Source organism: Ochotona curzoniae, unplaced genomic scaffold (assembly GCF_017591425.1).
Source record: "Ochotona curzoniae isolate NIBS_2020 unplaced genomic scaffold, NIBS_Ocur_1.0 contig_520, whole genome shotgun sequence".
NCBI classification, from domain to species: domain Eukaryota; kingdom Metazoa; phylum Chordata; class Mammalia; order Lagomorpha; family Ochotonidae; genus Ochotona; species Ochotona curzoniae.
In genome coordinates, this window is record NW_024466457.1 from 337,980 (window position 1) to 360,137 (window position 22,158).

Genomic DNA, 22,158 nt, shown 5'->3' on the forward strand with positions numbered 1-22,158 from the left:
CAGGCTGGGCCCTTATATCTCATTTGCATATCGTATGCAAACGAGGCTCTACTATGATAAATATGCTTCTAACATTTGTAATAAATATTCTGTTCATTCTCCCTCCCCTTCCCTAGAACACGGGCACACAGTGGCGCAGGGGTCAGATCTGGCTGACACCATAGCAGACGTATCAGACAGGGGCACAGGTGGCCTGGGGAAGGAGCACGGGGAGGGGGAGGGGAGGATGAGATGCCTGGTGGCATCTAGGACAGTATTTTCCTTATCATGGAATCTATTTTACAAAACTGCCCTCCCCCAGGGACTGAGGGTGGCATTTAGGGCAAGGAGGACAATCAGAAAGGGAAAAAAGACATCGAGGGAGAACCACGGCTGGAGAACGGGTCTCATTAGAAACAGGGGCTGACAGGGAACCCCCACAAAGGGGCCTCCAAATCTCCCCCAGACCATACCTAACACACATACATACACACACCCAGGCCTCAGAGCTGGGCAGCATCAGGGGCCATGGGCTGGGCAGGCCAGAGCATCACGGCCTAGCCACACCCCTCCTAGACCTTCTGTGAGACCAGGACCCCTATGCACTCCTCAGCTGCCCATCCGGACAGCCCTGGGCCAAGGGCCACCTGGACCCTACCATACAGAAGACTAGGATGAACAAAGGTCACCAACAGGAAGCCAGACACATCCCACCATGGGCCACAGAGAGCCAGGGCCCCTGGCCAGTGGGCAGCAGATTCAGCCCATTGACCCTTGCCAGTCTTGCCCCCTTGGGGGCAAGCGCTGACCCACCAGGGAGTGTTGGAGAAGTCTTGGGGAGACTTCGGCAGTGAGAAGCTGTGGAGGAGTTGGGGAAGGGTAGCATCCCCTCCGGATCCCCTGCCCCTTCCTGGGGGAGCTGAGGGCAGCAGGCTGAGGGCAGCCCTCCTTCTCTTCCAGGCATGGTCAGCACCACCACTACCCAGGCTGACCCGGAAAGGGGCCAAGGCCTACACCCAGGAGGCAGGGTGTAAGTTGAGGGAGGAAGTGTGGCCAGTCCAGAGGCAGAAAGGAGTTGAGGGGAGAGGTGGCCGGGACAGTGCACCTGCTGACCATGTGGTCCCAAAGCAGCTGTCCTCTGCCCTGTACTGAGCAGGTGCAGGTGACTCTAATATTCCCCTTGGCCCTTGAAAAGAGCCTTCTGGCAGCCAGTGGACATTGAGAGTGGGCAGCACCTGGGCACAGTTTCCCCACGAACACCCACTGCCCTGGCAGTGCACACCTCTGTGCTGAAATCAGACTTAGGGTTCGCTGGTGGCTGCTTCCCAGGGCAAGCCAGGGGCCAGGGATGGGGGGGTGGGGTTGAAGGAGGTGGCTGGGAGTCAGGGGAGGGAGAGGGGCTGGGCTCAGACTCCAGGTCATGACCCGGAGTGGGCAAGGTCCAGAAACTGGCTCAGTACACCCAGCTGACGGGCACCCACTGGGGTTCCGTCCGCAGCTTCTCCAGGGCGGCCTGCAGCTCTCGGAAGGTCCTCTCCAGGTTACTGTTGACCAGGCTGAGGTCGAAGTAGTGCCCATAGCCCCTCTGGATGCGGCTGCTCTCCTCCACTGTCCGTCTCAGGTCGGCTTCCTGCCGGGTGTGAAAAGACCTCCGGCCGGTCAGGGCCCACCACCGCCTCCCAAGGGCTAGGATCTGCAGCCTGTCCCTTCCCAAAGGCCAGTCCCAGTGACCAGGACTTTCTCTGACAAGTCGGGCAGGGTGCCCCTGCATGTGGTAAGCACCCACCCTGCCACCCACCAAGGCAGCACTCCGGAGACCCCACACATAGGGAGGGTTGGAAGAAAATAAGCTTTAAGAAGTGCCACGTCCCCCACTAAAGGCTCTGCAAGGTAGAATTAATTCTCTCCCACTTCCTCCAGGAAGCTAAGCTTTACAGCTTGCTAGCAGTTCCCAGGGTCTGCTGGACTCCCATGCTGACTGCCCCTTAACTGAGGCTGGAACCAAGTGCCCAAGGCAACACCCAGCCCCAGCCTCAGCAGAAGCAGGCAGCACCAGGCACGCAAGGGAATTAAGTAACCGAGACAGCAGCTGTGATGCTGGCCCAGCTATATCTGCCCAGCTTTTGGCAGTCAGCTGAGGCTGTGATCAGGGAGGAGGCCCCCGGAGCAGGGACCAGGTGAGGGTCCTGAACTCCCCGCAAGGGCCATTAGCAGGCACGAGCCCAGCCGAGACAGCACAGGCTCCCAAGAAGGCCAGAGACGTGCAGTACCACGTGGGGCCAGCAGAGGAACCCCTGAGCTCAGAGTTTCGCAAAGCCTACTGGGCTACATCCTGCAAGATGCAGAGGGGGGCGTGGCCTGGTGTCCGGTGTCCTGCCACTGGGCAAGGGACAGCTGGAAACCTTTGCCCCGGGGCTGCTGGCTCTTGCATCTCTCCCCCAGCTTTCCAGCCTGTTTTCTTCTCTCCCTTCAGCCTTCCACCAGTTTTAAGCAACCTGGAATCTGTCAAGACAGCACCGTGTCCCTGCAGAGCAGGGCAAGCACCAGACCTGAAGGCAGCTGTGCCCCGAGCTGGCTGTGCCCCTGGATCAGGAGATCTGGGATGCTGCCCTTCCTCCTGGAACCCAGTTTGCACATTCGCAAAGCAGGGTTCCCCAATCACCTTCCTGGATACCACCTCCCTCTCCCCACACTGGGCAGCCATCAGATCCTTCCCCTGGCATTCCCAGGGCCCCTCACCGTGAGCTGCTTGGTGGACACTCCACTCTCCAGTGCAGCCCGGTTCATGGCGCGCAGGGTCTCATAATCAGGGGCTTCGATGAACACCACATAAGGAACAAACTCGGCTGTCCGCAGCACCTTCACAGCCTACGGGACAGAACACAGCAATGACAGACACTCGCAGATGTCTGAGACAAGTTGCAGGGCACAGACGGGTGAAGCCAGCTGGCAGGTGGCAGGGGTGTAACTGGAGGAGACCAGAGGAAGAGGGCATTAGGGAGGTAGGAGAAAGTGTGGTTGGCAGCAGCGGGGGGGGCAGAGGGGTGCTGGGGAGACAGTGGGGGCTGGGGGAGCAGAGCTCCAGGAGGGGATGCCAGCCAGCCAGCCAGCAGGCACACACTAGGGCCGCACCTGGGGAGACGGGGAGGGGGAGGGCTGGGGAGTAGAGCTCTGGGAGTGGGTGCCAGCCACACATACTGGGACCACACCTGGAGAGATGGCGAGGACTAGGGGGAGCAGAGCTCTGGGAGGGGATGCCAGCTGGCCAGCAGGCACACAGTAGGGGGTCATACCTGGGGGTTGACATCCAACACGCACACCTTGCCGGCAGCAACCACACCACGGATGGAGTCGATGCGTGTGCCATACAGGTTGCCCTCATACTCGCCATGCTCCAGGTAGCGCCCGGCCCGGATGTCAGCCTCCATCTCCCCTCGGGACACAAAGCTGTAGCCCTGGCCTTCACGCTCCGAGTCCTTGGGCCTCCGTGATGTGTCTTAGAGGGAGACATGGGCAGGAAGCTGGGATGCCCCCTCCCCCATCCCCACTTGGGAGTCTGCCATTCCCTCACACAGACATGCAGATGCAAGACCTTGCCCACTGAAGGACCTTCAGAGAGCACCTGGCCAGAACCAAGGGTCATGGCTGAGGCACTGAAGCTCAGAAGGGACAACGTGCAGCCCAGAGCCTTCCAGCCAGGGCCGTGCCAACCTGTGGCTGGCACCCTGGTTCCTGTTGTCCCAAGCCAGCAGCTTCTCTCATCCCTGCAAATTCTGTCTTCCACGAGGTCACATGCAAACCACTGCCTTTTCATCCTGCTCCTAGGCTGGGCACAAAGTTTTTCACAGCTTACGGCAAATGACAGGAGAGAAAAGCCCAGCCCAGCACACCTCCTTTGCCTGCACTTCTTCCTTAGGCCAGCAGAGGGCGAATTCAACACCAACTGTCCTGGGACCCTGGAAGATCCCCACTCAAGGAACCAGGGCAGCCCCTGCTCCCACTCACAGGGCACCGTGGTGCCATAGCGATCTGGATCCCACATGATCAGCTTGTTCTTCAGGCTGCGTCGGCCCACGCCCTGAGCCCCGATCAGCACCAGGGTTTTCCGGCGGAAGGGGGGCATACGGGCCACCTCCTCATAAATGAGCAGCTCGTGGCGGTCAAACTCTGCACAGGAAGATGCATGCATCATCAGACTACGCAGAGGCCAAGGATGCAAGGGTGTGGCACAGGAGAGCAGGGGTGGGGCTGAGTGGGGTCTGGAGGCAGGCTGGCAGCATCTAGACCAAGGTCATTGCTGGTCAGAGGGGCACATGGGAGGGCAGGCTCGAAGACCTACCTGCATTCTTGGTAGTCAAATACATCATGCGCTTCTTTTTTTTTCCAGAAAGGCTACCGCATAGGGTCCCTGGACACAGGGAGAGGGGCACGTGAGTCAAGAAGAGCTGTGCGGCGCCTGGCTCGGGGCTGCAGGGTGGAAGGGCCCCCTACCTACCTGATGTTGGCGTCAGCTCCAGGTCGCGCTTCACGAATGCTTTCCTCTTCTCCTCCAGCAACTGGCTGGGGATGAGCCCGGCGCTGCCGCCCTCCACGTGGCATGCCTGACACAGGCAGGGAACACAGACCTGCCTGAGCCAAGGCCCCTCTCTGCCCCCACCTCCCCCGCACCTGCCGGGGCCACACCTGCCACCAGTTGGCATCATCCTGGTTCACGATCTGCAGCAGGTCCCCGGCACAGAAGCGCAGGCCAGCTTCCTTGCAAGGGATGAGGCTGTCTCGGGCCGGGTCGTAGTCGAAGTGGCATTTCACGAACACCTGGACCCAGGAAGTGGCATGGGGTCAGGGGGAGACGACTGGGGGTGGGCTCTGCTAGAGGAAGGAGGCATCACAGTCCACTCCCTGTCCCTTCTCTCACAAAGGGGCAAGGGGCCCCAGAGCTACACCTGAAGAAGGGCGATGCCCCTGTCTCAGTCTCACCTGACATCTACAGCCAAACTGGCAACCTGATGGGTAGGGAAACAGCCTCAGCGTGGGCAAGACAGGACCGCCAGGGAAGGGGCCAGCACCCCCGTCTCCTCTGCACCCCCCTTGGAGGAGAGGCTCAGATGGGTAGGACAGCACCACCAAGGAGCAACTGTGCAATCAGCTGTGTCCCTGTACTGACTCTTACACCTGCTCACTGCCCACCGAGGAGCTCAGGCAGTGGACACAAGCATGTCCCTCGCACATGCGCACGAGTGACTAAGCAAACAGTGGGTCAACGCCTAAGAACATGCAGGGTCCTGTGGGTGGGTGGTGTGGCCAGGTGCCAACAGCCTGCCAGTCCTTGCCAATCGGAAAGGTCTGTCACCTCACATCTGAGTGGTACAGCCATCCTTCTGGGCTCAGGCGGAGGGGGGCTGGGCAGAGGAGCCCACCTGGCGGGGCAGATGGGGCTCCTGGTAGCTGGGCAGGATCTTGAGGATGACGCTGCCGCTGGCGCTACGTAGCAGCTCCTGCAGCGCGCGGGGGTCGCTGCCTACCGGCTGCCCGTTCACCTCCTTGATGATGTCGCCTACGTGCAGCAGGCCTTGCTGAGCCACCATGCCCCCGTGCAGAATGCGTGCGATCACCAACTCACCGCCCTCGACACGGAACGTCACACCCTAGGGGACAGGGATAGGGTGCAGGGTGAGGTCCCACAGTCCCACGTCAATCTCCTCCATGCCCTGGCCCATCCCACTGAGTCCTCTTCTACCACTGTCCCCCGGGGACACACTAACGAGGCTGGGACCTGGGCAGCCCCAAGAGGGCCCCACACAGCCCACTCCAACGCTCCACACACTGAATCCCAGGTCCTCCCTGGGAAAGCTCACCCACCCTGCTTCATCTTCGTCTTCCTGAACTTCCTCTTCCTGGTGGCTCTCAACATCCCCAGGCCCCACACCACATCTGCCCTGCCCGGCGCCCTCACCAGGTGCTCGCCAGCTGTCTTGCGGATGCCCACCATGCGTACGGCATCTGGAGGCACGGGCTGGCTGCTGAATGTGGGGTCCAAGCCGGGGCTGGGGGGCGGAGTCTCATAGGTCTTGGAAGCGACAGAGTCATGCGTCTCCAGGAGAGACTAGGGAGGTGGTGGGAAGAAGGGGACAATGGGACCACGTCCTGAGATCCCTTCCTGGTCCCGCCCGCACCCATGGCTCTGGCAGCCCAGAACCTGGAAGTGGGGTTCCTGGAGGATGCGGGTCAACTCAGCAGCTGCACTGCTCCGCTCGGCCAGCTGTGCTAGGTCCCGCAGGATCTCCTGCACGAGCTCCAGGTTGTTGTCACGCACGGCTTCCAGCTTGGTCTCCTCCAGCCGCTCATGGGCCTAGGGGGTAGGGGAGGTACAGGGGAAAGCTGGGCTCTTGCCTAGGAGCCTGAGAACACCCATCAGTGCTCCTACCCCCTGCACCACGCCTGGGGGCAGATCTGGCCTCAGACTTCAGCCCCTCGGGATGTGCGTCCTCCCCCCAGCACAGGATGGTTAGGACCAAGCTTAGGGATAAGGCACACAGCCTCTTTCCCTCTCCTTGCCACAGGGGTCCTCAAAAATAATTCAACTTCTCCAGCTTTCCGGGCTGGAGACCAGCCCTGTGATGCAGCAGTCACCACCTGCCCACCAGCATCCCATAGGGGTACTGCTCGAGTCCCAGCTGCTCCACTTCCCATCTAGCTCCTTACTGCTGCACCTGGGAAAGCAGCAGAGCATGGCCCGCGGGCTTGGGCCCCCACATCCATATGGAAGATCCAGAAGAAGCTCCTGACTCTTGGCATCAGCCTGGCCCAGTCCTGGCCATGAAGGCTATTCGGGGAGTGAACTAGCAAATGGGAAATCTTTCTCTCTGTCTTTCAAATCAATCAATATTTTTTTTTAACGAATTACCAAACTTCCCCAGCTCCCAACACTCTAAACACATCTGAGTTCTTTCCATCAAAGAGGCCGGGAGACCCTATAGTCCAAGATGAGGCAGGCAGGAGACAGAGTAAATTCTTCTAAGTAACTAGGACTTGAATCTGGGTCTCAGGCCCTAGGCCCAGGGGAATAAATCTGCTCCTATGGACCCGGTGCAGTAGCCTAGTAGCTAAATCCTTGCCTTGCATATGCTGGGATCTCATATGGGCATCAATTCATGTCCTGGCTTCACCACTTCCCACCCAGCTCCCTGCTTGTGGCCTGGGAAAGCAGTCGAGGACGGCCCAAAGCCTTAGGGACCCTGTACCCACATGGGAGACCCAGAAGAAGCTTCTGGCTCCTGGCTTTGGATTGGCTCAGCTCCAGCTGCTGCAGCCACTTGGGGAGTAAACCAGTGGATGCAAGATCTTTCTGTATCTCCTTCTCTCTGTAAAGTTCCCTTTCCAATTAAAAATTTAAAAAAAAAATCTTTTTTAAAAAACAAAACAAAACAAAACAAAACGAAAAGCAATAACACTACAGTAAGCAAGCCCAGCACAGCGTTGTCCACCTGCAGAGAGCAACTTCCACACAGATGCTCAGAATCCCCACTGGGGCAAGTGGTAACTAACGCCACCCCTGCACCTGCCGATCCACACACTCCCAGCAGCGAGAGTGGAGAGGTCTTCCTGAAGCCCACCACAGGGCATGGACCAGACCTCTGAGCATTTGCCTGTCACCCAGATGGGCCCAAGCTCTGCCTGGGGCTGGCCCTGCACCTTGCTCGGCACAGCCAGTGTTCGCCTGTGGCTGAGCGCTGTGTGCTCTCATCTGCTGTTAGATATTCTTATCTTTTCTTCGTCCCGTCTTTCCACTGATTCTCTCTTGGGACTGGGAAGGCTTGCCCTTCATTTGTGATATCGCCTCAAACATTTCTCCCGTGCTTGTCATCTGTACTTTAGTTCTGTTGATGCTGATTTACCATAAAAACAAACAATAAGGTGGAAATTGCTCACCTCTCGCCACCTGAATTCTGAGGCTGACTTGTGTCTTTACAGTTCACATATCTCAACATCTGTAACCTTCTAGGGTGGATTTTAGAGCTGGTTTCATGGGACCAGCTTGTCTCTGGTCACTTTAGCTATTCACCCCCTATTCCCACAGGGGGTCAGTGACACACGGCAGAGGTGACTTGAGGTGACAGAAGCAGGCCAAGCAGGTCTGGGGGTGGGCGTGGGAGGAATTCCATGGGGTCTCCCCAGTTAGGATGTGCGAGGGGTGGGGGGACCAGATCAGCGTACCTATTGTTGCATAGGAAAGCCAGGTCTGGGGACGCATAATTAGGGGTCTCCCTAGCTAGGCCCCAGCTTATAAGCAAAGGAACCAGAGCTAGTAAGCAGAGGCACTGGGGCTGGGGGTAAGCTGGGCCAAGTATCTCCATCAGCTGGGACTAATATGGGCAGGGGAGTGGGGGTGGCCCGGACCAGCCCGCTGGACCCACTGGCACACACAAGCATAGGCTCAGAGGATGAGTCAAAAAGAGGACCTTGGGGATCTTCCCCACTGGACCACTCTACCCAATCCCCAACCTCAGGGACTATTACATGGGCATGAAGTCTGGCCTCAGAGCTCATGTTGCAAGGTTGGGTCAACTCCACTGCCAACTCCCATGCAGAGACCAACAGCACACCCAGACGTATAAGAAAGACAGGACAGCCAGCTCTTCTAACTCAACAGAAGACCTTAAATACCTCACTGAAAGGAGGAAGCGGGGGCAGATTGAACAACAGTACAGGCCAAGTTCTCCAGCAACCTAAGCCAGAGGACATACTGTAAGATAAACATGGAGATCCAACAGGCACTAAAGTGCTTTCTCAGCCCTCACACAGCAAATCCAACAGCATCTCAGAGCAGTTGAGACCATCAAGTAACACCCTGAGGACATTCTTCACTCCACCAAGCTCGCTGGGATGGCATCACACCATCTTCGTCCCCAGGTGCTGACATGGTTTGACAGCAAAGAATGGTTCACCATCTCCCCCCGACTCACCATGGCCACAGCGGCAAGGGCAGCCCACCATCTTTCCCCCACCCACCACGGTCACAGGGTGGGAGGCTTTCTCCTCCCAACCCCCTGCCCTTCCACTTTGTTCAGTGGCCCATATGGATCTGCAGTCCCTTCACCTCTGTAACAAACATTAAACAATGAATAAATACTTTAAAAAAAATGCCCACACTCATCAGTTCCATTGCCAGGGTCCACCTCAGAGAAACACATACACATGTACAGAAGCAGGTGGCTGGGAGCAGGCTCGTGGCAACACTGATCTCGGCAGAGGAAAATGAGCCGTAACAGCGCACCTGCCTCTTAACAGAGAAAGTAGTGCATAGACTGGGCTCTAGTTTTAGGGTAGAAAAATCATACAACGGCTAAAACCAACCCCTCTATCTACATCTATGCATACCTATAGTATTTGTATAAACTAGAAATCTCAAAAAGAGAAGTCCAAATGGGCCCAGCACAGTAGCCTAGTGGCTAAAGTCCTCACCTTACATGCGTCAGGACCCCACATGGACACCTGTTCTAATCCCGGCTGTTCTACTTCCCATCCAGCTCCATGCTTGTGGCCTGGGAAAGCAGTAGAGCATGGCCCAAAGCCACGGGGAACCCTGAACTTGCGTGGGAGACCCAGAAGAAGTTCCTGCCTCCTGGCTTTGGATTGGCTTAGCTCCAGCTGTTGTAGCCACTTGGGGAGTGAACCAGCAAACAGAAGATCTTTCTCTCTGTATCTCCTTCTCTCTGTATCTCCTTCTCTCTGTAGACCTGCCTTTCCAATAAAAAATAAATCCATCTTGAAAAAAAAAAAAGATACCTGTATGACATGCCCAGAGGCAGAGGAACAGGTGGAAGGGGCACAGGATTCCAGCACACCACATGCCAAATGCCCCCCACCCCACCCTCTCCAACCGGCAGCCACCTACTGTTCACCCCCACATGACCACCAGGCATGGAGTCGCCCCCATGCCTGCACCCTGCAGCACCATACCTTGGCCAGGGATCGCACTATGGGACTTTCCATGATGCCTCGAAGGAAGATGAGATCCAGTTCGGCAGCCCCCGTGGCATTGGGGAGAGACCCCAAGTTGTCCAGGACTTGCTGCATGGCTGGAGTTGGGGGGAAGAGCAAAGGGCAGGTGGTGGGACACACACGTACCAGTTGGGCACAGGCAAGGAAAACACAACTCCCCTCCCACACCTAAGTCCTACGAGAGACCACACCCTCCCTGCCCAGCAGCACTGGCCACCAGGTCCATGAATGGCAGCAGTCCTGGGAGGTGGGGACAGCTTCCTTGGCCTTTCTTTTCCACCCTAAGTAATGCCAGCCTGGGCAGGAGGGAGGCTCAGATGGCTGTGGGTAAAGGTCAGACCCAAGTCATTCCAGACATAGTCAAACTCGGAGTATGTGTCAGGACATAAGGACACCAGAGGCTGGGCCACAGCAATGTCTTCAAGATCGGAGGGCAACAGAAGCAGGGCATGCCCAGCTGGGGGCAGAGATGGGCAGGGGGTATCATTACTCTGCCAGCCTGCCACCCACACCCTGCAGGAGAAGGGTAGATGCTTCCCCCGCCCCTGCACTCTCAAAGCTGACAGCGCTCCCCTCCTCCAAGAGGAACTGGGGGTCAGGGGGAAGGGGACCTGAAACTGGAGCTGGCAGAGGTGGTTCAGATCTCCTGCAGTGTCCCTGATCCTGGCTTCTAAGCCTTTCTTTTTGCCTCCTCCAGGATCATCCAACCTGCTTCCCTTAGCCCTTCAGGTCTGCACCGGTCAAAGACCACCAAGGTCTTCCGGCACTATGGAAGATGCCACTTCCCACGTTGCCTGCATATGCTGGGGACTCCCTCTTTGGTTTTCCTCACGTAACCCCCGCCCCGCAGGGTACCAGTTATGGGGGAGGGCTGAGCCAGGAGACCCAGGGCCCTCTGCCCGGGACACAACCCTTCATGCCCTGGGGAACATGGAGCTCCCACAGCAGGCACTCCAAACCCGGCTGAAGAGGTGCAAGTGAAGGGACCTGCTGTCCGCCCAGCCTCCCAGACCCTCCCTTCCCTACCTTCCCTCCGGAGCTCCGCCTCCTCAGAGGAACCTAGTGATATCCCCTCCAAAGAGGTCTCGCTGCCTGGGCTGCCTGCCATGGTTCCTCAACCCCGGGATGCCGGGAGCAGCCTCCACGCGCGCCAGCTTCAGCTGCCTTCCAGCTGCAGGGGCCAGCGCTGGAGAGGGAGGAACTGGCGGGGGAGAGCCTTCTGCAGAGGCGGCCAATAGCAAGCCCCGACTGCCCTGCCCGTCCTGCTGATTGGCCAAGACCCCACAGCGCGCCGCCGGGTGCGGAGGAGGCGGGAGGAGGGCGGTGGGCGCACAGGGAACGTCTCCTAGCCAGGGCTGGGTACCCAGGGTCAGTACCACTCCGGGAGGGGAGGAGGCGAGTTGGAGAGGAGGGGGTGAGGAAGGTGTGGTATGTGGCACAGCCAGCAGCAGTGGCCCTATGGCTTGAGGGTCCTGGACCCATCTTGCCCCACCCCTACCTCCATTTCTGGAAGTCCCTTATCCACTAGGCCTCATGGAACCTTCTCCCTGTACCTTCTGACCTCTGCTCTCTGTCCCCAATTCAGGCCCCTTTTACAACAAACCTCTCAGTCAAAGGAAGCCCTCAAGGGCAGTGACATCCTTGCTGCCCACCCGCCTGACCAGCACCCAACCCAGGGAAGGCCAAGGATGGTACCGATGGGACAAGGGAGAGGTTCTGTGCCCCAGCTCCTACAAGCCCTCTGAGCTAGGAGGCTGAACTGGAAGAGGAAGCAACCAGGCTCGAAAATGGGGAATGGAAAAGGCAAGAGCACATGCCTGCAGCAGGAATTAGAGTGAGCGGAAAGGAGGGACTTGGCATGTGCCCCTAGGCCAGAGCACCCCCTCCTCTGAGACCCTGTACCCATGAGGTCACCAGCAGGGCCCTGCTGCAGCTGCTAGTCGGCCTGTCCCTGAGGAGTGGAACCATGTTGCTTTGCACCCCTGGTTGCCATGGCAGCAGGCGGGCTTACACACCAGGACAGTCACCCAGGGATGCTGGAGAGATTTAAAGGGACAGCTCCACTTGAAAGCAGCCCTACATCCCAGCGTTGAAGCAAAGGGGGAGAGGGGGTGAGGAAAGGTGAAGAGAGCAGAGGCCAAAGGTCAGGAGCTGCCAGGGTCAGGATGGCTGACCTGTCATTCAACTATCTCCCAGCCCACCCTGCCCCAGGAAAGGGGCCTATCACCTTTCTCCAGTACAACGGGGGTTTCATTCCCTCCACAAGTGACAATAACTGGGGAGGGGGGCACTTTGGAAGATGCCAGAAGCATCCTGGGGAGAGCACTCTGCTCCTTCACCTGCTGCAAAGCCCAAGGGCAGGGCTTTTCAGGGAAGGCAGGAGGGAGGGGAGGAGGGGCCTGACCCCAGAGGCAAGGTCACAGCTGTCCCCCAGTCAGTCCCAAGGGAAGTACAGTGGCCATGAGGAGCAGAAGTTACAGTTAGACTTTTCCAGGTCAGGGACTAATACAGCCCAAGTTGGGGGCAGAAAGGTGCCTGTGGAAAGAGGGGTGGTCACAGGAAGTAGCCAGTTGCGTGGCACAACACCCAGGTGAGCAGGCCCCATCCCCACCCCTGGGCTCCAAGCTCTGCTCTGGCCCCAGCCATGCCCCCACCAAGCAGCCTACCACCAGACTTCCTCCTCCCCCTCTTCCATCCCCCTGCTGGGCACTATTAATGGGTTTACCAGGCAGTCCCAGATTGAGAGGCTCTAAGTACAGGCTCAGGATGGGTTTAATTAAACCCTAAGCTGCTTACAGTGGGGCCCCAGCAGGCTTGAGGGGAGCCAGAGCCCAGGCTGAAGGCACAGAGCTCCCCCCCCACACGGGGCTGCAGGAGCTGGGGACAGCAGGACAGCCTCTCCATGGTGCACAGGAGAGGTCTCCTGAGGGTACAAGGTATACAAGGGTGGCACAGTGCCAAACACAGCAGTCTTCACGTTTTCAGCGTCTCACTGTCTCGGGGGGAGAGTGTCGTCCTGACTAACCACGTGGGGAGCTGGAACATGGGGCAGATACAGAGTCAGGGAGGTGCTGCCTGCAGGACAGAACCAGGTCGGGGATGGGCGAGTGGAAATATGGCAGCTTGCAGCTGCTACAGCCCTGCACAGCCTGAGTCCCTGGCACAGCAAGCTCACGTTGGTGGGTGCCAAAGTGCACCTAGGGGAGCCCCGGAATGAAGCCTATAGGGTGAAAGATTTTATGCATGGGACATTGGTCTAGGATAAGGGCCCAGGACTGCCATTATTCTCAGAGATCCAGGACCAGTAAACTCCACTCCGGCCTGATTTTCAGAAAAACATGGACCCACAAAGGCACAGGGTCAATGTCAGGATGAGGTGGCGGCAGCCTTAAGCACCGTGAATATTCCCCACAGTGACACGATTGCACATCGATTGGCCTCTTCACCAAGGAGGGCGGGCAGACTCCCAGTGCAGCTCTGTGCCTGAGGCTCCCCACAGACATGGTGCAGGCTCCTAACCTGGGTCCTCGCTCCTCCATGCACAGCTCCCTGTGCACCCCTCCCCGGCCCATGGGGGCCACTCTGGCTCCAGGCTGTGCTGCATGCCCATCTACTCCCAAGTCGCCCCCCTCAGCATCCAGGCCACCTCCCTGGAACATATCCCTGACCAGCCCAGGGCCCGTGCCCTCACCCCACAGCAACAGAGTGGTCATCATGAATCCCCCATTTCCTCCAGCCCCCATGGGGTGTCATGCTGCTCCTCTCCTGTCCCAGCACAAGAATCCCTACAGAGGCAACCTGAATGACTAAGGCGCTGGGGACAGTTTGTTCTCTTGGGAGCTGTGGAAATGTTCCTGCCACACACTCCCAGGCCCTTAGAATTACCTAGCATCTTTGTCCCCTCCTTACCAGACTCGGAGTTGGTGGCAGCAACCGGCATGATGAGGTCGGTGAGGGCTGTAAAATGTCTCTCCTGGCAAGGAGGAGAGAGAAGATGAGAAGAAATTGGGGTAGACCACAGGAAAGGACCTCCCACTGGAGAGCAGGGTGTGGAGGGAGGCTCAAGAACAGGGGGCTGGATCGCAAGGATGCCAATGGTCCTGGCATCCTGGGGCAGGAAGAGTAGCTGCTGCACACCCACATCTTGGAGAAGGAGGATCAGGAGCCACCAACTCCGCCCTGCCACAGAGCTAAAAAGGGGAGGAACAAGGAAAACAGGCTCCTCAATTATTTGATTCCTCAAATAATTGTTTCTACTGGGCTACTTTTTTTTTTTCCAACTATGGAGTTGGGGGTCCAGAATGTTGGGTTGGAAGATCGAAGGATGAATGTCCCCCCACCTGCAAGCTCCTTGGGTGCAAGAAGCAAGCGTGGAGGAAATGGATCCGGAACGCAGGCCCAGCGTGGGAAAGATGCTCAGCAGAGATCTAAGCCTGGGGCCAGCGCCTGTGACGTCGCATCCCATAAGAGCACCAGTTCTAGTCCCAGCTGCTCCGCTTCCCATCCAGCTCCCTGCTAATGCAGCTCAGTAGGCAGTGGAAGATGACCCAGGTGCTGGGACCCTGCACCCACATGGGAGACCTGGGTGGCCTTTCAGGCTTCTGGCTTCAGTCTGGTCCAGCCCCACCTGTTGGGGCTATTTGAGGAGTGAACCAGCAGATGATCTGTCTCCCTCTCTCTCTAATGAGGGCTTTCAAATAAAGTCGATAAATCTTTTGAAACATTTACATCCAACTGACAGAATGATGTTCTGCTTCCTAAGGCCTCTCCCTTCCTCCCCTTCCTAGCCCAGAGCTGGGACCTGGTAACCTGGTGGCCCCAGGTAGTCCCCTCTCCCCACATGGTCGCCAATCCCCTGGGCTCCCACTTTCTCCTGGGTTTATGGTGTTAGATAAAACCTTAATTCCCTAGTTTCCATGACAACAGGGGGCAGTAGCTCACAGCAGAGTGGGGATGGGGAGAAAACAGCTGGCAGTGCCTACTTTAGGACTAAATGCCTTCTGGACCCTGGGACTGGGGAGTGCTAAAAAGGGCTTCTACTTAGATCTCTACCTGAGTCCCGTCAAGCCCTTTCTTCTGGGTTCCCCTGCTCACAAAAATAAGTGACAGGCAGCCCAGAGTGGCCCTGGGGCTGGGCACCCCATCTCAGGCTAGCATCTAGACTGGGAGGAATGCCCAGGAGCGACCGTTCCAGTGAGTGCCTCTGGTGCTAGTCACAACCATCCCTGTTCCTACAGAGCCAAGCAGGACCTGCCCCATCCCAGGTGGGCCTGAGCTGACCCTGGGATGGCTCCACTCCTGATGGGAGGGGGCCTCCAGGCGCTATGTTTGAAAGCTGCAGGGAGAACCCTGCGTGGAATCCAGGGGCTGGCCTGGCACAGTAGCCTGGTGGCTAGATCCTCCCCTTGCACGCACCAGAATCCCATATGGGCACTGGTTCTGTCCCAGCTGTTCCACTTCCCTTCCAGCTTCCTGTTTGTGGCCTGGGAAAGCAGTAGAGGACAACTCAAAGCCTTGGGACCCTGCACCCGCGTGGAAGACCTGGAAGAAGGTCTTGGCTCCTGGCTTAGGATCGAGGATCAGCCCAGCTCCAGCCATTGTAGCCACTTGGGGAATGAACCAGCAGATGGAAGATCTTTCCGTCTCTCTTCTCTATAAAATCTGACTTTCCAGTAAAATATACAAATAAATAAATCTTCGGGATCCCAGGGTCCAGAAGTCCTGTCCCACCTCCCTTGCCTAGATGTGCTCCCTGAGAAGTCAGTTCCCACGGCATCAGTTTGCTGTGCCCCACCCCCACCCAAGGCTCTAGCCGGCTCATGCTGCTGTGCCCACAAGAGGAGAGCAGTGCCAGGCAGGCAAGCCTGGCTCCATGCCAAGGCTCAGGACCCAGGCGTCCATCTGGGAACCCTCACCTCGTCTCCCAAAAGCCTGTGGCCAGGTGCCCTCTCATCCCTGCCCCTCAGCTCTCCCTGCAGCCAGCATGTCCTAAGTGATGTCCTCCAGCCTTCCACCCACCCACATCCGAAACATCCATATACGATCCACAGACAGAGACAGGGCGAAGGAGAAAGGGCTGACAAAGGCGCTTTGCAGACCCACAGGTCGCGGGCAAGGCCGGACAGAACGGAGGCTAAGGACGTGTTCCAGAAGCAAGCCGAAGCGCACCAGCAAGCAGGTCGCCCCCTCCCACCAGCCCAGCCTGAACACGCTGGGCGCTAGGACCTGGGGGGAGGGGGGCGTGTAGCGAGCCTCAAAGAAGGCTCCCAGCTCGCCCGGGAGCAAGGGATGAGGTCATTGAATGCCGGCCCCCCACTCCCCCTCTCTTCGCACGGGTTCACCTAACTTTCCAACCCTGGCTCCTGGGTATCTTCCCACCCCCTGGACCCTGAACCTCCCCTCGCCCCACGCGCCCGAGTCTGGGAGGCGGGAGAAGCAGCTCGCCCCCTCACACCCCTCACACACCCAGAGCAGGAGGGTCGGTCTCCCGGGGGTCGGCGCCTTGCCTCGGAGACCCAGCGCAACCTCTGCCACGTTGGCCCACCCCAGAAGAACGAACCGCGCGGGTCTTACGTAATTGTCGGGCTTCTACGTCCCCCTCAACCTGCACAGCTCCGAGGGAGAGGCCTTGACGTTACCCAGACCCCGCACGGCTCCCACCCGCTTTCCCGAAGTCACTGTGCAGCCCCCCATCCCGCAGGGGCGGGGGGACTGCGTCCGGAGACAGTGCGGGTTGGTTTTCCCTTTGGGCACCTCAGACAGTGGGCCCGGGGACGGGGATTCGGGGGTCGGGGGCCGCTGGGTTAGGACCCCAAGTGCAGGGGCCAGGACGAGAAGGAGGCGAGGGTCCCGGGTGGGTGCCGGCCTAGGGGTCGGGCTCGCGTACCTGCGCCCCGGGGAGCCCCTAGCTCGGGGTGGCTCCAGCGCCGCGCGCCGCGTTCCGCGTCGGATGCCTGTCAGTCGCCAGCCCGGCTCTTAAAGCGGCGAAGCCTCGGCGGCGCCAGGGGGCGGAGACAGGGGGGAGCGCAGGGGAGGGACGAGTGGGCACAGCCGGGCGGCGAGCGGGTGGCCGCGGAGGGGACAGAGGGCCGCCGCGCACCCACGGCCCCCAGCCTCTTTTCCTCTCTGACCAGCGCCTGCTAGTGTTTCCTGCGCGCCCAGGGATCCCTTAAAAGGGCCACTGGGAGAGTCACCAGCTAAGCGACCCGCCCACTCCTCTGGGTTTGGCGCTGCGTGCGCTTCAGCTCTCACCTGTCCTCTTTGCCCTGCTCCCGGGTGGGGAGAAGGAACGCCAGGGCCTTAGGATGCCAACCTTCCCGGGGCTCGGGCTCCAGCTAGCTTAGCAGGTGTCTTCGAGACAATTTGCAAACGAAAAAATGAAAAGCCCAAAACTGTTTTAGGTCTGGACAGGGGAGTTGGTGGCATACTAAAAAGTAAACAAAGGGTTAAGCCCGCTAGCCAGCCTGGGCCCCCTACCTCAGGCTCCACCTAGACCAGTTGGGGAAAGATACCACTGGAACACCGCGGGAGAGCTGCCTTCTGCTACCAGCCCAGGGGTCAGCCTCTCCACCTCGACCTCCATGTCTTCCCACCCACTCTGTAACAGGTCTCTTCCTGGCTAACTGACTCCCAAGATCACCCATAGACTGCCTCTTGAAAACCTGCAGGGGAATCTTGGAAATAGCTGAACTTAGGGATCTATCAGCACTGGTCCCCACGGCCCAGCCAGACCCGGAGGCTGGAGCGTATATGTGTTCAAGAATAGAATGTGAGGTAAGAAGGGGTAAGAAAGAGAAACACCACCCACCCATCCCACACCCTATGCCCCCACCCCTGCAGCATGATGGCTCAATTGGCTAATCCCCTGCCTGCCATCTCTGACATCCCTTATGGGCACCGATCCACATCCCATCCAGCTCCCTGTTAATGTACCTAGGAAAACAGCAGAGCACGCATATAGGAAACCTTGGAGAAGCTCCTGGCTCCTGGCTTCAGATCAGCTACAGTTGTTGCAGCCATTTGGGAAGTGATCCAGTAGGTGAAACATTCTCTCTCTCTCCCTCTCTCCTTCTCCCTGTAACTCTGCCTTCCAAATAAAAATAAATAAACCTTAAAAAAAAAAAAAAAAAGCTATGGGGAAAACCCACAGTGAGAGGGACCAAATGAGGGAGAAGACAGCGACCCCAGATGGTTGCCACTGAGATTACAGGCTTCAGTCTAAGCCCTCCCAGTCTTCAAGAGTCTGGCGCATAATTTGGGCCACTGCCTCTCCCATCAGCCAATGCGAACCTCTCTGAAAGGGCCTTGCACAATGCTGGCCTCGCCCATCTGCCCTGACAGTTGATCGATTGTGTTCTCACAACAGCCCTGTGAAGCTACACGCCGGGCACACACTCGGCTGGATACAGACCAGGGTGCTCCCAGGCTGCTCCGTAAGGTGCCAGTGTGTGTGGTATTAGGACTCTCAGCCTGGGGTAGAGACCAGGGAGGGGCATGCCACAGAAACACAAGAGAAACTTTCTGGTGGGGCAGGACACGATCTAAGTTGGGCGTCCAAGGCAGGAGGAGTTACTGATCAGGAATGGAGTAGCTGGAGAGGAAAGCAGGTTCCAGGCCTCTGCAGAGCAGCCCATCGCACCATTAAAGACCTTCCTGTTCCTATTGAGGGCCCCTCGCCCACCCCCGGGGTCTGGGATTAACTTTGTGTTCCTCCTTGTCTCTGCCCCAGAACCCACAAGAGTGAAAGCTGCGAAGCCAGGACTGTGACACAACGCTTTAAGCCACTGCGTGCAACATTGGCATCTGATTTAAGCATTGGTTCAAATCCCGACTGCTTCATCTCTGACCTAGCTCCCTGCTGATGCACCTGGGAAAGCGACAGAAGACGGCCCACACGCTTGGGTCTCTGGACATGTGTGGGAGACCCTGAAGAAGCTCCTGGCTCCTGATTTCAGTCTGGTACAGCCTTGACCCTTGCAGCCATTTTGGAAAGTGAATTAGTGAATAGAAGATTCATTTATCTCTCTCTCTCCCCCCCCCCTCTCTGTAAAATAAACATTTTAAAAAGGTGTGAAGACAATGTCTCTAATTCTCCTGACACTAAGTTTTCTCAGCCCAGTGTCTTGGAAAGCAGGCATAGCAAGAACTACAGCTCAGAATCCAAGTGAATTTTGGTACACTTCTAGGAATGGTCAACAGGGGGAGCCAATTGCAATCCCCATTCTGGTCCCAGCGTTAGCGCTTCCCTACAAAGGCCACCACTTCAGCTAAGCAGTCTGTTCTTTTCATTTCAGAGGCAACAAGACAAAGCAAGAGTGCTCTCCCACTTGCTGGTTCACTCCTCAGATGGCGGCAACAGCCAAGGTTAGAAGGAAGCCAAAGCCAGGAGCTGGGAAGTCAGTCAGGGGCTTTCACAGTAGGGTGGCCGCTGCTTCCCGGAGAGCAGAGACCCAGTGGGGCCCGGGCAGCTCAGACTGAAGTGCTTACACACTTGCATGTGGAACACAGACACCTTAACCAGTGTCCTGACTGGCTGGGTCGGACACACCCACCAAACTCAACTGGCTGTAGTTTGGAGCCCTCAATGCTGTGAGAGAGTTATACAGATGTTTACTTATAAATTATTACATCTGTGCTGTTGATCTAATGTATATCTAAAAACATTCACCTATGCCACAAATTAAAAAGTTAAAAAAAAAAAAACAGAAATAGAAGCCCCTGTATTTCTTCTTCATTAAGATTTATTCATATTCTTGGAGTGGGGGCAGTGCCATGGCTTACAGACTAATCCTCTATGTTCAAACCCCATCCAGCACAGGCTCTGGTTCGTGGCTCCCTGCTTATGGCCTAGAAAAGCAGCAGCAGAACATGGACCCTGTACCCATGGGAGACCCAGAAGAAGCTCCTGGTTCATGGCTTCTAATCAGCTCAGCTCTGGCCATTGTGGCCATCTGGGGAGTGAACTGCCAGGCACACAGAAGGTACCTCCTAAACACAGCTCCTTTCTGGGGGTCCAGACAGGGCTGTAACAATGGTAGTCCCTGCCTTGGGCCATCTAGTGTGCCCTGAGTGACTTCAGACCCTCCTGGGAAGGTGAGGGCTGCCCCCCGACCCTTGGACATTTGGTGCAAGTGGTGTGTCTTCTTCCCACTAACCACACAGCCTTGAGTGGCCCTGCACCCAGCCCCAGCTGTGCCACCCACTTCTCTCCTTCTCTCTCTGCCCAGTACCCTCTGCTCATATGCCAGGGTCTTCAGCGTGGGCAATGTGTGAGAGGGTTAAGAACAGGCAGCCACCTCTGGCCCAACTGCCTGCCCTGAGGGACCAACCAGTACAGGGTAAAGGGGAGGGCTAACCCTCGCCCAGCACAGCCGAGAGGGTGTGGGTAGCTCTTGGACAACAGGTCTCAAAGACGCTGGGCACCAAGGTCAAGCCTTTGCCCTGAGGCGAACCCAGGCTGGGTGGAGTTGTCTGAGCTTGGACTCTGCTGACATGCTGCACCTCATTTCACAGGGCTAGGGTGTGCTTCTCTGCGTGCATGAGTGGGCTGCAGGTCCAAGGGGTTAAGTGAGTTGTCCCGGGGTCACACGGCTGGCAAAGCATGGCTCAGGAGGATGGCTGGTGACATTTGCTTGGTTCCCCTTCAGTGGTTCTTTAATCAGATAACTCACAAACACAGCTGAGCCCCAACAACATTGAATAATGAGTTCATTTCAGAGTATATTTAGAATCATCCATGTTGGCAGAAATGGAACCCTAGAAACAATTTGTAAGCCATCTTTATCCACAACCTGCTAGCGTATCCATCATGGCTTACTCTAATCTTGACGCTATCAATGGAGGCTAATGAAGATACTGTTACTAAGGAGCCCGAAATCTGTCACTTGCTTGGCATCTGACACTGTGGATGACCAAGCAGCCCTCCTTTTTAAAAATAAGGATTTGGGCCTGGTGGCGTGGCCTAATGGCTAAAGTCCTCGCCTTGAACGCGCCGGGATCCCATATGGATGCTGGTTCTAATCCCTGCAGCTTCACTTCCCATCCAGCTCCCTGCTTGTGGACCGGGAAAGCAGTCGAGGACAGCCCAAAGCTTTGGGACCCTGCACCCGTGTGGGAGACCCAGAAGAGGTTTCTGGTTCCCGGTTTCGGATCGGAGCAGCACCAGCCGTTGCGCTCTCTTGGGGAGTGAATCATTGGACGGAAGATCTTCCTCTCTGTCTCTCCTCTCTGTGTATCTGACTTTGTAATAAAATAAATAAATAAATCTTTTTTTAAAAAAAAGATTTGTTTTATTTATTTGAGGCAAAGTTGCAGAGGGAGAGTTAACTTCCATCTGTTGGTTCATTCCCAAATGGCCACATTATATTCCCAAATAGCCAGAGCTGAGCCAGTCCAAAGCCATGATCCAGGAGCTTCTTCCACATGGGTGCAGGGGCCCTTGAACTTGAGGCCATCTTCTGCTGATTGTACCCACGCATTGGCAGGGAGCTGGATCAGCAGTGGAGCAGCCGGGGCTCAAGTCGGTGCTGATGTGGAATACAGGAGTTCACAGCTCCCCACCCAGCCCCCCAAGAACGGCTCCTGTGCAAGCACAGCTCCTCAGCCATGGCACAGACAGGACCACCCAAGGATGCCAAATACAGAGCAGAAAGTTTTGTGGTGCCCCGGAGCCTCCGCCTCTGCCACCCACACATCCAAGTCCCTGGCAGGCAGTGTACCCTGGTCAGGACAATCCGTATCCTGTGTGTTTCCACCCCCACCTGCTTTCTGTCCCCACCTGTCAGGTGATGACACAGTGACTCACGGGGGCCGAGCTGCGGGAGGAGTAGCAGACAAGGAGTACCGATTCCAGGGAATATAAAGGACCTGGAGGTCCTTGGAATAGACTTTTGCTGTGCCAGCCTGCACCTGCCCAGCGCCATGGTAATGTGTGGCAGTTCAGGATGGGAGCACTTTCAAGCTGTATCTGCGGGAGGCTTAGGGGTGGCACCACAGGTCCCCCTCCAGACCCATTAAGGGGCAGTGAGCAATGAGACCAGTTCATCTCTGTCGGCCAGGGCTGCCTGTCCCTATTAGGAGTGGTGGGAATGAGGGAGGGTTCCTGATTAAGAGAAAGTTAAAGGGCTCAGGGCCCTGGGGCTGTGTGTCAGGTTCATGTGTCCATCAGGTGCGCCCTGG

General features: G+C 57.3%; 1 protein-coding gene across 2 annotated transcripts; it reads right to left on the minus strand.

The window, feature by feature from the left end:
• Window positions 1-1,179: 1,179 nt before the first annotated feature.
• On the minus strand, window positions 1,180-16,927 carry MPP2 (membrane palmitoylated protein 2). 2 transcript variants are annotated; one of them, XM_040989243.1, is made up of 13 exons: window positions 16,868-16,927; window positions 13,891-13,954; window positions 9,940-10,058; window positions 6,176-6,328; window positions 5,933-6,082; window positions 5,397-5,624; window positions 4,663-4,794; window positions 4,475-4,580; window positions 4,319-4,387; window positions 3,985-4,146; window positions 3,273-3,475; window positions 2,719-2,847; window positions 1,354-1,609 (listed from the first exon to the last, which is right to left on the minus strand). In XM_040989243.1, the coding sequence occupies exons 2-13, from the start codon at window positions 13,919-13,921 to the stop codon at window positions 1,433-1,435; spliced, it is 1,659 nt and encodes a 552-aa protein (XP_040845177.1). In that variant the 5' UTR covers window positions 13,922-13,954; window positions 16,868-16,927; the 3' UTR covers window positions 1,354-1,432. The 2 variants fall into 2 exon arrangements, with proteins under 2 accessions (XP_040845176.1, XP_040845177.1); XM_040989242.1 differs by lacking the exons at window positions 13,891-13,954; window positions 16,868-16,927 and adding an exon at window positions 11,008-11,135 and having other exon boundaries at window positions 1,180-1,609.
• Window positions 16,928-22,158: the final 5,231 nt, after the last annotated feature.